At 39.4% G+C, this 14,429-nt stretch overlaps 2 protein-coding genes across 2 annotated transcripts in view; one reads left to right on the top strand and one right to left on the bottom strand.

The window, feature by feature from the left end:
• Positions 1–506: 506 nt before the first annotated feature.
• On the top strand, positions 507–13,465 carry EFCAB10 (EF-hand calcium binding domain 10). Its single transcript, XM_052638618.1, has 4 exons — positions 507–615; positions 11,935–12,099; positions 12,210–12,297; positions 13,388–13,465. The coding sequence occupies exons 1-4, from the start codon at positions 507–509 to the stop codon at positions 13,422–13,424; spliced, it is 399 nt and encodes a 132-aa protein (XP_052494578.1). The 3' UTR covers positions 13,425–13,465.
• Positions 13,103–14,429, bottom strand: part of RINT1 (RAD50 interactor 1) — a 26,362-nt gene continuing 25,035 nt past the window's right edge. The window contains exon 15 of the mRNA XM_052638616.1: positions 13,103–13,770. Coding sequence (XP_052494576.1) covers positions 13,578–13,770 — 193 coding nt within the window. The 3' untranslated portion in view covers positions 13,103–13,577. The remainder of the gene's footprint in view (positions 13,771–14,429) is intronic.

Here is a 14,429-nt window from a genome sequence, read left to right as displayed (position 1 = left end):
GTAAGGAACCTGCCTGCAATGTGGGAGACTAGGGTTCTATCCCTGGGTCGGAATAGGGAAGGAACTAACAACCCACTCCAGTATTCTTGCCTGGAGAATTCCATAGACAGAGGAGCCTGGCGGGCTACAGTCCTTTGGCTCAAAAAGGACACGACTGAGCGACTAACACATTCACGCACACTGTGTGTGTTATTACCACATGAGGCCCTGGATCAACAAGCACTGAGCAAGGTGCTAGAGACAGAAACAGGAAAAGATCACCAGGCGCAACCCTCAGCCCAAATGGGGGACAAGGACATCTTCCCACAAGGGGCTGTGCACTAATCTCCCTCCTGCTTCGGCGTCTGCCCCATCTCACACTTCCCACACTGCCTCTTCTTGTTGAGGTGTAGACTTGGTGCCCAGGTGTCAGCCAGTAGGGGGCGCGTCACGTAACCGGGCGGAAGGGGCGGAGCCGAGCGGCGGCGACGCTGCCTGGTCGCCTAGCAACAGCCCAGCTACGCGCGATGGAGGCCCGCAGCAGCAGGGAGCTCAAAGCCAGGAATTATTTGGAAAAACATCGGATTATGGACTTGCTGACCTATCTTACCAGCGCCCTCCTCTTTTTCCGGCCGGGTAAGTGTCTTGCAAGTGTCTTGTCTACCACTCGACTTTCCGTCCCACAGCGAGCGGTCCTCAGAAATTCCTCGTGTAGTCATCCCTCCACGCTTGCGTCTCGGGGGACGAAGGACGGCTTCCTTCCCGGATACCACCTCCCCCACTCCTCCGCAAACACTCTTTCATGCCTCTCGGCTAGTTGAGCCCTCCTGCTGCCTGGTGGGCTGCCGTCTATGGGGTCGCACAGAGTCGGACACGACTGACGCGACTTAGCAGCAGCAGCAGCAGCTGCCCGTTAACATTGTGGCTTTCAATTAAACAAGACTTAACGCAACGGCCTCTTTGTGCCTGCCTCTTGCCAAGTGTGGCGGAACTCTGGCCGGTGAGAGTTGTCGCGGGTGGAAGAGAGGCTCCGGGGTTCGGTAGTCTGGCTCCTCGCTCCATCCCTTAGTACTTTGTGACTGGGCAAGAGCCTGAACTTCTTTCCCCTCTTCTGGAAAATGGAGATTATAATAGTACCGATCTCATGGCAACGTGGAGAAGATTAAAGGAATAACGTATAAATCATCCTTATGTCTGCAACCAACAGATGTTCCCAGTATTACCCCTGCCCTCAAAGAGTTTTTAATCTGGTAAAAAACAGTTGATAGGGTAGAACAGAAGGATGTTTTTGAGACAGATTTTTCTGACATTTTTAATACACTCGATCCCCATATAAAGTTTGAATCATTCATATAAAGTTTGAATCATTTCATAATTTTTGTGTGGCCTGTAAATTTAAAATTTATGTTTAGGTGAAAATGAGTTGATGTGCTTCTCCTCAGGGTGAAGAATGGTAGTTTGCCTCATATGGAGTTTCCAAAATGCCAAAATTGCCTATTTGCTTTTGTATAAGGAAATGTAAATAGCCAACATTCCAGTTTTGTCAGAAACCACCCAACCAGTATGGTCATGTATAGAGTGATCAAGTTCTTTCTAGTTGTTTTAAAACAATAAAGCAGTAAAAAAACTCTGCAACTATTAAAAATAGATAGAAAAAAAATTTTTTTAATACAAAGGAATGCACTTTTTAATGCACTGGGGAAAAGTTGCTATCAAACTAATTTTTAAAAACCTACTTTTTGAAAAAATGACTACTGTCTCTTGCTGGGTTTTGATAATAGTGGTGAAAACAATCTTTTGCTTTTAGAGGCAGGGGTGTGTGTGTGTGTGTGTGTGTGTGTGTGTGTGTGTGTGTGTGTGTGTGTGTGTGTGTGAAAACTTCAGAAATAGAAGTAAAACCAGGTGTGTGTGTGTGTGTGTGTGTGAAAACTTCAGAAATAGAAGTAAAACCAATAATCACCATTTTGCATACACCAAAAAGACAGTTTGCAAACCAGGAGGACTCAAACCAGAACAAGGAATGAGGCTCAGAGGTTTATTGTTAGAAAGCAGTTAATTGTGGTGAGAAGGCAGTGACTGTTTATTCTTCACAAAAATTGGTTAGAATATTAGCATCTTCGTAAATGATAGGGAATAGGTTAATGGTTACCTCATATCAAACTTGGGAAACAGTTTAAATTTTATGCTTAAGCTTTCCAGAGGCAGAAGCAAGAAATGACCCAGGTCAAGTTAGTGTTGTAGAAAAAGCTAAATTAAGCTTTGCTTGCATGTCTTAATTGGTTTTGTCTGTCCAGGGAATTTTTCAAGACTGGTCTCCATTTAATCTTGATTTTAACAATCCACCTCCCCACCCTGCCTCCTTCTTTTGGTCATTCTCTCTTTGGGCTTAAAAGTATGACCAGCCAGTATTGCATTATTCTCCGTTACCCCCATTCATGTAGTCAGGCCGAAGAATCACATACACAGTTTGCATTAGTTGAGTTCTTAAGTGGGAGAGCCTTGTAGTCATTGTGTTAATCTTTCACAGGGTTATTGTTGATATTGTCTGGTTGTCGGTTCCTGATGGATGCCATTTGGCACATGAGTAGCTGGCGACAGGCATTTAAGACTTGAGAGCATACAACACACTAGAGCAGTCAGTATGCTAACTGTAAGGAAAACAATAGCCGAGAATTGAAAAATTGTCCAGAGCAGAGATTCCCAGAAGCCAAGAATTTAACAAGTTAAATAATTCAAATGGGTTATAACTAGAAGTTTTTTAAGTTTTACCTTTCTAAATCTACCAACAGGTTTTTTTTTTTTTTTGGATTATGTGCCATTAGTTTTAAGTTATTTATATAGGCACAGCCTGGTGTATCAGCAACCATGTAGCATCATGATCCCTCAAAAGAGGATGAAGTGAAGATGTTTTATTTCAGGAGGCCAGTGTTGCAGGTGAACTTTCACCTAAATGAGGCCTCCCTGTGCTGTGAGCCATAAGGTAATTTATAATTTAACAAGAGGCATTTCTATGGAAACAAAAGAAAAAGGCTAATGGTTTGAGCAAATTATACATTCAGTTTCTGAGTTTAAGAGAGGCCATTTGAGAAAATTTTTAGATTTGAGTTCGAAGCATCTCCAGATGGTGTCATGAGACTAGCAGTTACAGTCCGATGGATTTTCCTGGCTTGCAGTTTGAATGTATCTTGTGACCTTCTGGGTGGCCACATAACAGCAGGCCTGCGGGTTGCCCACACACGAGCTGTTGTGATTTCTCTGAGGTTTATATCAAGTTGTCCAGCATATCCAAAAGATATATTCTATTTTCCTTACTACTTTTCATACACTGTTTTTTTCTTTCACCCTTATTTTTGCTAGCAGTTTTATTTTTACATATGAATTATAAATTTTAACTATTTGTAATCTTTGCTTTCCAGTGAAAACTAGGAAGCAGGCAATGGTGAACTATCATATATTACTATCCTGTAGTGGATTAGCAAATTTATAAAGACATAATCATATTTTTTAGAGACATGGTTTTTTACTATACAGTTTGTAATGTGGCAGAAGACATATTAATAGACCCAAATATCCTCTGTCTCTCTGTAAAAATTAATAAGCCAAAAGTAAGTAAACTTATGTTTAGCAGTCAATGTCTTAGTACATTATCTTCTCTGGAAATGATCTAGATATTCAATGAATGTCATTATTTAGTTTACCTTAGTATAAACTTTACATTTATTTAAAACACTTGCTTTTAACAATTATACCTGGATTATGAACATTAAGATAACCCAGGTATAATTGTTAAAAGCAAGTGTTTTAAATTGATGCTTTTGAACTGTGATTTTGGAGAAGACTCTTGAGAGTCTCTTGGCCTGCAAGGAGGTCAAACCAGTCAATCCTAAAGGAAATCAACTCTGAATATTCATTGGAAGGACTGATGCTGAAGCTGAAACTCCAATACTTTGGCCACGTGATTTGAAAACTGACTCATTGGAAAAGACCCTGATGCTGGGAAAAATTGAAGGAGGGAGGAGAAGGGGACAACAGAGGATGAGATGCTTGGATGGCATCACCGACTCGATGGACATGAGTTTGAGCAAGCTCCGGGAGCTGGTGATGGACAGGGAAGCCTGGCATGCCGTAGTCCCTGGGTTTGCAAAGAATCGGACACAACTGAGCGACTGAACTGAATTGATCTTAATGTTTCTTGTTGGCAAATTCTATAACAAATAGCATGAGCTTATTTGACTAGTAAACCCAGATAGAAAAAGTTGTATGTTTGCCTGATATTCAATATTGACTATTCTGAGAAGACATGCTTGTTTTTATTAAACCAACAAAGTTAAACAATAGCTTTTATTTATGAAAGATCATTTTTTTTATTCTAGATCATGTGAACTTGAAAATCATGTTTGTTTCTGTATCTCTGAGAGTTTAGGAATGCTTAATTAATGATAAGCTCTAATTTTTTAGGGCTTCCCTGGTGGTTTATCTGGTAAAGAATCTGCCTGCAATGCGGGAGACCTGGGTTCAGTCCCTGGATTGGGAAGATCGCCTGGAGAAGGGATAGGCCACCCACTGCATTCTGGCCTGGAGAATTCCATAGACTGTATAGTCCATGGGGTCACAAAGAGTCAGACACAACTGAGTGGCTTTCACACATTACATCAATTTTTTAAGCCAGTTAAATTGAATTTTTTATAAATTAATCTTGGCAGTACCATCTGAAAGTAATAGAAAAATGCCACATTTACAGAGACATACATAAACATACAGGCAGACACAAACAGAGATCTCATAGCCTTCATTAAATTTTAGCCATATCTCAGGTACTGTAGGGGCTTCCATCATAGCTCAGTTGGTAAAGAATCCGCCTGCAATGCAAGAGACCCTGGTTTGATTCCTGGGTCGGGAAGATCCCCTGGAGAAGGGAGAGGCTACGCACTCCAGTATTCTGGCCTGGAGAATTCCATGGACTGTATAGTCTATGGGGTCACAAAGAGTCGGACAGAACTGAGCAACTTTCACTTTCAGGTACCGTAGGGGCCTCTCTTGTGGCTCAGTGGTAATGAACCTGCCTGCCAGTGCAGGAGATGCGGGTTCATTCCTTGGGTTGAGAAGATCCTCTAGAGAAGGAAATGGCAACCCACTCCAGTATTCTAGCCTGGAGAATCCCATGGACGGAGGAGCCTGGCAGGCTACAGTCCATGGTTGCAAAAGAGTTGGACACAACTTAGCAACTAAACAACAACAAACAAGTATTGTAATACAAAACTCCAAAGAATAGTTGGATCCACACTGTAATTCTGACAGATAAACTAAGATTACCTGCTCACACGGCCAAAGGTTTCTCACTTATTTGCATGCTGCTGCTGCTAAGTCACTTCATTCGTGTCCAACTCTGTGCGACCCCATAGACGGCAGCCCACCAGGCTCCCCCGACCCTGGGATTCTCCAGGCAAGAACACTGGAGTGGGTTGCCATTGCCTTCTCCAGTGCATGAAAGTGAAAAGTGAAAGTGAAGTCGCTCAGTCATATCCAACTCTTAGCAACCCGGTGGACTGCAGCCTACCAGGCTCCTCCATCCACAGGATTTTCCAGGCAAGAGTACTGGAGCGGGGTGCCATTGCCTTCTCCGGATTTGCATGCTATAAGGATCCTATTAGATTTTGGAGTCATTTTGTCTTTTAGAGGCTTCTGCATACCAACCAAAGAACACATTTCATTGTCTCTGAGAGGTTTGGGATCCTCTCTTTTAAGGGTGCCCCTTAAGTGGATTTACCTAAGTTAAAAATTTCCCACAGTAGCCACCACAGTTCCAGAAGTGCACACGTGTGCCTGTACACACACACACACATTCACACATGTTCCCAGTCACTCTCATCTTCCCAATAAAGTTAGAACACCATTTTGATATAATCAGTGTTCAGAATTTACATTATTAGCATTAGGCAGATATCCACAACTAATCCATGTAGTATGTTATATGTCCTTTGTTTTTTTCCCCTCAGGCTAATAATACTACATTTTAAATGTTTGCTTCAGTTTTCTGTGTAATTATCGCTAGCTCACCCATATGCTCTTTTTTCACAAGTACAGATCTCATCTCATTACGTTCATCTCATTTACATTCATCAGGTCATCACATCCCCACCTCCCCTGCTGCAGTCTGGACTGACCGCTCAGCTGCCCTGCTATGCAGTAATTATCCAGGGATTTCCCTGGGATTTCTCAGGGATTTCCTGAGTGGGGAACCCAGGTCTCCCACTTGCTGCACGGGTGTGCTCTTCAGTTTCCACCCAAGCCCTCCTAATGGCAGAAAAAAGGCAACTTGTACCCTTAGCATCTGAGACCTCATCCTGATGCTGCGTAGCAAGCTTCTTTGAAGTCACTTGTTTTAGCTGAAATGAATGTTTTGTTCTCCTACAGATACATGAATGTCCTTCCTTATCCACAGTTTTGCTTTCAGCAGTTTTGGTTCCCTGCAGTAAGCTGCAGTATGAAAATACTGAATGCAAAATTTCAGAAATAAACAATTGATAAGTTGTAAATTTCACACTCTTGTGAGTAGTGCTGATGAAATCTTGAACCATCCTGCCTCAGCCTCGAATTGTCCCTTTGTCCAGCCTGTCCACCCTGAGTCACTTAGTAGCCATCTCAGTTACAGGTTGATGGTCACGGGACTGCAGTGCTTGTGTTCAAGTCACCCTTTTTTTACCAGAAAAAATTTACAGGTTTTACTGAATACTGGACCCAAAGCACCAGACCAGTGATGCTGCCAGTTTGGATATGCCAAAGAGAAGCTATAAATGCCTCCTTTAAGTGAAAAGGTGAACATTCTCAACTTAATAAGGAAAGAAAAAAAGTCACAGAGTGCTGAGGGTGCCAAGATCTTTGGTAAGAATGAATCTTCTCTCCATGAAACTGTGAAGGAAAAAGAAATTCCAATTTTATTGTTGCACCTCACACTACAGAAGTTATAGCCACAGTGCATGATAAATGCTTAGTTAAGATGGAAAAGGCATTTGTTGTTCAGTTGCCAAGTCGTGTCTAACTCTTCGTGACCGCATGGACTGTATACAGCACGCCAGGCTTCCCTGTCCCTCACCATATTATGGAATGTGCTCAAGTTCATGTCCGTTGCATTGGTTTGTATAATAAGGTATTATGAGAGAGAACACATTCATATAACTTTTGTTATGGTATATTGTTTAAATTGTTTAATTTTATTATTGTTGTTAATTTCTTACTCTGCCTTATTTATAAATTAAACTTAATCAGAGAAACATGTATGTATAGGAAAACACATAGAATATATAGGGCTCAGTACTATCTGCGGTTTCAGACATCTATCAGGGGTCTTGGAATGTATTCTCCATGGATAGAGAAGGGGGAAACATCGTATATCCATTTCTTTTTTACTTTTTTAAAAAATATATTTTGTAGATTTTTTGGCTCTGCTGGGTCTTCATTGCTGTGCCTGAGCTTTCCTAGTTACAGAGAATGGGGGCACTCTCTAGATGTGTTGCACAGGCTTCTCTCTGCGGTGGCTCCTCTTGTTGTGGAGCACAGGCTCTCGGTGCGTGGGCTTTAGTAGCTGCAGAACGTGGACTCAGTAGTTACCATTCCCAGGCTCTGGAGCACAGGCTTAGCCGTTGTGGTGCACGGCCTTAGTTGCCCAATGGCATGTGGGATCTTCCTAGATCAGCAGTTGAACTGGTGTCCCCTGCATTGCCAGGTGGACCCTTAACCTCTTGGCCACGAGGAAAGCCGCTCCATTTCTTAATATGTTTCTTATTATTCACTGTTGTAAGAATGATGCTCTTATAATAGTGAATAATAAGAAGCATATTTACTATGGTATGAATAATGCTCAGGCTTCCTTGGTGGCTCAGATGGTACAGAATCTGCCTGCAATGCAGACCTGGGTTCAATCCCTGGGTGGGGAAGATCCCCTGGAGAAGGGAATGGCAACCCACTTCAGCATTCTTGCCTGGAGAATCCCATGGACAGAGGAGACTGGTGGGCTACAGTCCATGGTGTCACAAAGAGTCAGAGATGACTGAGCAACTTACACACATATGAATGATGCTCAGAAAGAAACGATGTGTCTTTATCTTGGATTTTTGCAAAGCTCCTGGCATTATGATATGTATCTCAGTTTGAAAGCCTTGGAATTGTAAGGGAGTTATGGAAAATAAGACAGGACAGCGTGGCTGGGCTATTACTATTGTGACAATACATCCATGATCCCAAATCCTTGATCCTCAAATTCTGGAATCTCTGAAAGCCAGATTTTCATAACTCATTTAACAGCCAAATCTGACATAACCTGAATCATTTGGTAAGAAAATCTGGCCTTTCCTAGGATGTATTGGGAAATACAGCCTCTAACTGGGCAGCCCTTCCCCGTGGCAATTCCCCGTGGAAGGAGGGAGTGTACCTTTTCAGGGGATAGCATTAAAGAAATCAGAATTTTTTTAAAGGAGTAGTTACCCAGGTAAGAGCTACTGTTTGGAAGTGGTGAAGATAGGATGAATTTGAGAACTATTGATAAAGACTTGGGAGAGATCCTCATGACTGACTAGGTTTGGGTATAGCAAATGCTTCTTATGTGAGTTAAGTGTGGTAGAGGCCAGGAGCTGTGGAAGCACACTGCGTAGGTTTATACCGACTGTGTGGCCTTGAGCAAGTGACACCTGGGAGGAGGAAATGAAGTTAGCCACAGAAAATGCTTAGTGTAGTACCAGGCACATAGTAAGGGCTCAGTAAATACTATTAGTATTACAATGTTGAACTTGAAGTTTGTGTCCCTTGAAGAACTGTCATCATCAACTGACATTTATGTAATTTAAGTGGTTAGTAACATTTGGCTCTTCCCTTTGTGTTTTAAAAAAATTTATATCTTATTATATATACTTCTGTTACAAGCATTTTTCAAAACATTTTTAGAAGCAGGTGGAGTATAAACTATAGATTCCAAATATGGTGGTGCTAGTGGTAAAGAACCCGCTTGCCAATGCAAGAGATGTAGGAGACCCTGTTCGATTCCTGGGTTGGGAAGATCCCCTGGAGGAGGAAATGGCAACTCACTCCAATATTCTTGCCTGGAGAATCCCATGGACAGAGGAGCCTGGCAGGCCACAGTCCATGGCGTTGCAAAGAGTTGGACGTGACTAAAGCGACTTTGCACTGTTGTAAGCATTTTCAAAACATTTTTAGAAGCAGATAAGAGTATAAATTATGGATTCCAAATATAAGCATTATAGCACCCCATGTAGTCTAAAGGATACACAGCAACAAATCTTCATCAAAGTAACACAGTAAGTTCCATCAGCATTGTTTATTCTACCCTTAAAAAGAAATATAATGAACTGAAATTCAAACATAAATGTTTTCTGATTTTGAGATAGTTAAGAAAGAAATGACGTAGATTGCATATGTGATTGAGTTAGTAACCTATTTGCTGCTATAGTGTATTCAAAGTTGCACCAAAAGGCACTATATTAGATTAAAAGTTCACCTACTTCTATTTTCAACACACAAATTCCAAGGAGGAAAATACATGGAGGAGAAACCTATGTAATTAAGAGAGATTTAAAAACATAACCTATCACAGTGAGTGGACTTTATTCGATTACTGATTTTTAAAGAGCATTTATAATTTATGAAATTTGTGAGACAACTGGAAATTTGCATAATGTCTGGCTATTTGAGAATGTTAAGAATTTTGCTGGATGTGTAAATTGTACCGAGATGACAGTATTGTAGTAACATGGAAAAGAAAAAGGAGTCCCTCTTCAAACAAATGGTGTTGGGAAAAATGAGTAACCACATGCAGAAAAAGAAGACTGGACCCCTGTCTTAAGACCATTCACATAAATGAACTTGAAATGGATTAAAGACTTAAACCTGAGACATGATACTGTAAAATTCCTAGAAGAAAACATAGGGAAGAAGCTCTTCGACAATGGTCTTGGCAACGACTTCTGGATATGAATGACACCAAAAACACAAACAACAAATGCCAATATCAACAAGGAGATTAAATTAAACTGAAAAACTTCTGCACAGGGAATTCCCTGCCAGTCCAGCAGTTGGGACTCAGCACTGTCACTTCCAGGGACCCAGATTTGATCCCTGGGTTGAGGAAAAAGATTCCATAAGCCACATGGCACAGCCAAAACAAAAAGCAGAAGGCCTTCTGCACAGCAAAAGAAACAAGCAACAAAATGAAAAGGCAGTCTGTGGAATGGGAGAAAATTTTTGCAGATCATATATATGATAACAAACGAACAACTTGATAAAATGGGCAGAGGAACTAAATAGACATTTTTCCTAAGAAAGACATCCAAAGGGCAACAGATACATGAAAAGATGCTCTGTATATTACAAATCATCAGGGGAATGCAAGTTAAAACCTCAATAAGGTATCAATTCACACCTGTTAGAACAGCTGTCATGGGTGGATCCTGAGGACATTGGACTAAGTGAAATAAGTCAGAGAAAGACAAATACTGTATGGTATCACTTAAATGTGGAATCTAAAAAAGCCAAACTTATAAAAACAGAGAGTAGAATGGTGGTTACCAGAAGCTGGGAGGGGAGGGACAGGAGAGATGTTGTTTAAGGGTGCAAACTTGTAACTAGTAGATAACTATAATAAGTCCTGGAGATCTAATGCACAGCATAGTAATTACAGAGAACAATGCTGTATTATAAGCATTAAACTTGCTAACAGACTAGATCTTAATTATTCCCATCACAAAAAAGCAGTGCTCACTGTGTGATGTGATACAAACATTAACTGGTACTACCATAGCAATCCTCCTGCAGCTTAAATGTACAACACCAACAAGTTGCACACTTACACAATGTCAATTATATCTCAACCAGAAAGAGGGGGTTCTAATCTTTTAGAAATGCACACTTAAACATTCCCTAATGAGAGATGATTACTGCGATTTACTTCAACATCAACACAGGAAGAGGGAACTAGATGGGATCATGGTAAAATAAGACCAGCCACAAAATGTAACAGTTGAAGCTGGTGATGAGATCATTATGCTTTTGTACTTTTATAGATGTATGAAATTCTTAATGGCTTCAGTTTTCTTTTTTAAGAATCTGTCTCCCAGGATTGAATGCAATGATGAGCAGGTGAGGCATTCCTCTTCTGAGCCACACCATATTTTACTTCTTTTAGCTTTATTATCATCACTCCCCTGCAGTATTTCTGCAGAGTGAATTGATCTTGATTTTTCATATTTAACATTGTTTAGATGAAAGACAGCCTATGTATCTAAAATACTGCCCTTACATTAGGATTGAACATTTATGCTTCCTAACTGGAGGATTATGTTAACCTAAATGTTTGTTTTCGAAAGTCTATTCTTGACCCTTTCTTTTAGTTGATCTTCTTTCCTATGTCATGCTGTTCCACTTGGGGGTTTTCAACTCTCACTGTAAATTAGAGTCACTTGAGGACTTTGTTTTTTTAATGCACAAGTCTAATCTCTGGACATTTTTTTTTTTTCTGTCTTTCGTTCCATCTCTTGATTTTTATTTTTTTAAATAATGAAAGTATAATAACATTTATAGGAGACTTGGAAAATACAAAACAAGGTTACATATAGTTCTACTATAACAATTATTAAGTAGATGAATTAAGTTTTTAGTTGAGTTTTAATATCAAACTCTCAGAAATTACTAGAATGAATATACAGAGAAGTAGACGGATACAGTAGACCTGAATGGACATTTTTATTCAATCATCCGGAGTAGAGCACTTGTATATATAATTATTTAATTGTTCAATGTCTTGCCTTTCCTGTAAGCAAGGCCAATATTCCCAGTGCCTAGCACAGTACTTCAAACATAGGTATTTAGTAATTGTTACATGACTATTTCCATTTATGACAGACATATTTTAATTTCTTATCAGAAAGCATTGGAACTGTTCTTTTACAGAAAGACCAAGAGAGTATTTAATATCTATATTGGAACGGCTGAGAATTGCCAAGCTATCAGGCGTGGCTCTCCCTTTCTTTATGGATAACTCTAACATTGCATCTATGTTTGAGATGCTGGACTCCTCGAATAAAGGATCCATATCATTCGTACAGTATAAAGAAGGTCAGTATCTTTTACAAACTGAGGTAATAATTTGTAGTTATTACCTAAGTTTCCCTAGCTGAAACTAATTCTCACTTTGTAAAGTTTTCTTTTTTCTTATTCTCTTATAGCACTAAAAACCCTGGGTCTGTGTACTGAAGGTGAAGTTTTAAAAGATGATGGACATGGAGTAACTTTCGAACAATTCAAGAATGAAGTGTAAGCTTATTTTTAAGTGACTTTATTTTATGTAAATAATGTGGCATGATGTTGACGTACAATTAATACATTTTAAAACAGAGGGTCCTGCCTTTTGATAGAAGCATTTCATTCCCTGGAAACTTTCAGCTTTCTGTCTAGAAAGTGAGGACAGGGAGGGCTGACAGCAGTCTCTAAGCCTGCGGGGAGGGAAGGAAGGGGATGCTGGGGTAAGGAGGTTCCAGAGGCCACTTTATTCTGTTCTCAATGGGAACCCCCAGCAGTTCTCAGAGAATGAGATAGAGAAGCCCCAATCAGCCAGAGGAACTAACAGAAAAGCTTTAAGCACAATATACTAGTTGGAAAATCTCTGTATATAGAGTAATGAAATTTTTCTCAAAATGATTTCTCACAAAATAAGTGTTTATCAGCAGTACAGGCTGCATGCCAGCCTGACAGTTTTGGATTTGAGGTATTATAGCATGAATAGTATTAACTAAATGCTAAGTCAGGAAATAAAAAACCATGTGAATGAAACTACTTACAGAAAGAAGCTTTTAGCTAAGCTAGCTCAATTTGTGTAAAAGTCTAATTTAACATAGTCCAAGGCCAAGGAAAAGCTGGGAGAAAGTTTTAAGATTCTCATCTCATTAATTACATATTCAACAAAAAATACTTAATTACATTCCCTACCTCAGAGAAGATGGTAGCAGCACAATGCTCTAGTTAAAATGTTTCATCCACAAGCCAAAGGTTGCCCACTGTCACGTGGAATGGAGCTAGGAAGTATTCTAAGTAGAAAGACATTTGTGGAAAGAGGGCAAATTCTATTTCAGTCACCATCTCTTGTGTTTTCTTATGGGAAACAGTGAATTTCCAAACTAGATACAGTAACTTCATACATTTTGAAGTGATTTTTTTTAAAAAAATGATGTTATGTTAGATTACCTGCAACAGTCTTCTCTAACTGGCAAAAGAAATTAAAAGTTGACTGTAATTTATTATCTCTGCTCCTGTATTTTATTCAACAGACATATTCACTGTGTATATTTGTAAATGGAATTACTCTGAGTTTTCGTAGCCTCTGAGCTTTTTGTTTTTGTTTTCTTAGGAACAAGAGGACTCAGGAAATATGGTCAGCATTTTAATAACACTCTAAGTCCCAGATAATAAATGATTCTATAAAGTTTTCAGTTGTCCAGTCTCATTAATTCAGAACTTCAGCATATAACTTGAAATCCAACTGGCTTCCTTTTTGTTAAAACAACAAAAACCAAAAATCCCAAACAAAAAAAGACCCTTTATTTTCCAGTGTTAGGCCAGTTTGTCCTCAAATTAAGTAGAATCTCAACATCTTGCTGAGCCAGTTTATAAATCCCAACTTCATTTAGTGCCGCTGTGGCAGGAGGTTGCCCTGAAGCTGACTGTAGGACATCTCTCAGAAGTAAGGCAGAACCAACATTCAAATTCAAAAGAATGCAGGCTTCTTTTACACTGTTTAAAAAAAAAGAGCAGGAAGGAAATGAGACCTCCATTATCTACATCATCCCATATTGTCCTGTAATGATGTCATTTGGAAAAACTAAACAGCTACCCTGCACTGCCACATCATAAGCCCTCTATAAAACTATGGATTAACTATTTGGCTCTTTCAACATGTGTTGACTGTATATCTACAGACTTTATATTTCATTAGATTACTATAAGGTAAAAGGATCATTGTTTTAACACATATTCATTACTTCCCTAAATATGATATTTGATACTAACAGTATATTAAATGTAGGTAAAACTTAGAATATGGGAAAAGAGAAAATTAAGGGAAAAAAAATAAGCAGATAGGCATACAGAATATTAAAACAAAAAAAAGCAGAAATAAGTATCATACTAAAATGAGCAAAAAGCTTTCCTTTTATATGTTTAAAAGGAATACTTCATAATCTCAAAAATCTAAATAAGTTTTATACCAATTTCTAAAAATACTTCTAAGAATTCTTCATATATCATGTTAGTTATACTTAGAACCGAAACTAATATCAAATGTTTAAGAAAACAAATTTTAATTTTTCTTCAGGCCTGGCCTGTTGTTCAGTACTAAACATTTTAAATTTCTTCTATTTATTCAATATGGCAGGAGTGCATTTGCTTTCATG

Source organism: Budorcas taxicolor, chromosome 4, assembly GCF_023091745.1.
Source record: "Budorcas taxicolor isolate Tak-1 chromosome 4, Takin1.1, whole genome shotgun sequence".
NCBI classification, from domain to species: Eukaryota; Metazoa; Chordata; class Mammalia; order Artiodactyla; family Bovidae; genus Budorcas; species Budorcas taxicolor.
The sequence above is the reverse complement of the archived record's forward strand: the minus strand, read 5'-3'. Positions and strand labels throughout refer to the sequence as shown.

Bases quoted from the DNA above. Each gene is read 5' to 3' on its own strand.
- EFCAB10 (XM_052638618.1), top strand. From the start codon at position 507: ATGGAGGCCCGCAGCAGCAGGGAGCTCAAAGCCAGGAATTATTTGGAA. The intron at 616-11,934 runs GTAAGTGTCTTG...GTTCTTTTACAG, and splicing joins CCTCCTCTTTTTCCGGCCGG to AAAGACCAAGAGAGTATTTA. The intron at 12,100-12,209 runs GTCAGTATCTTT...ATTCTCTTATAG, and splicing joins ATTCGTACAGTATAAAGAAG to CACTAAAAACCCTGGGTCTG.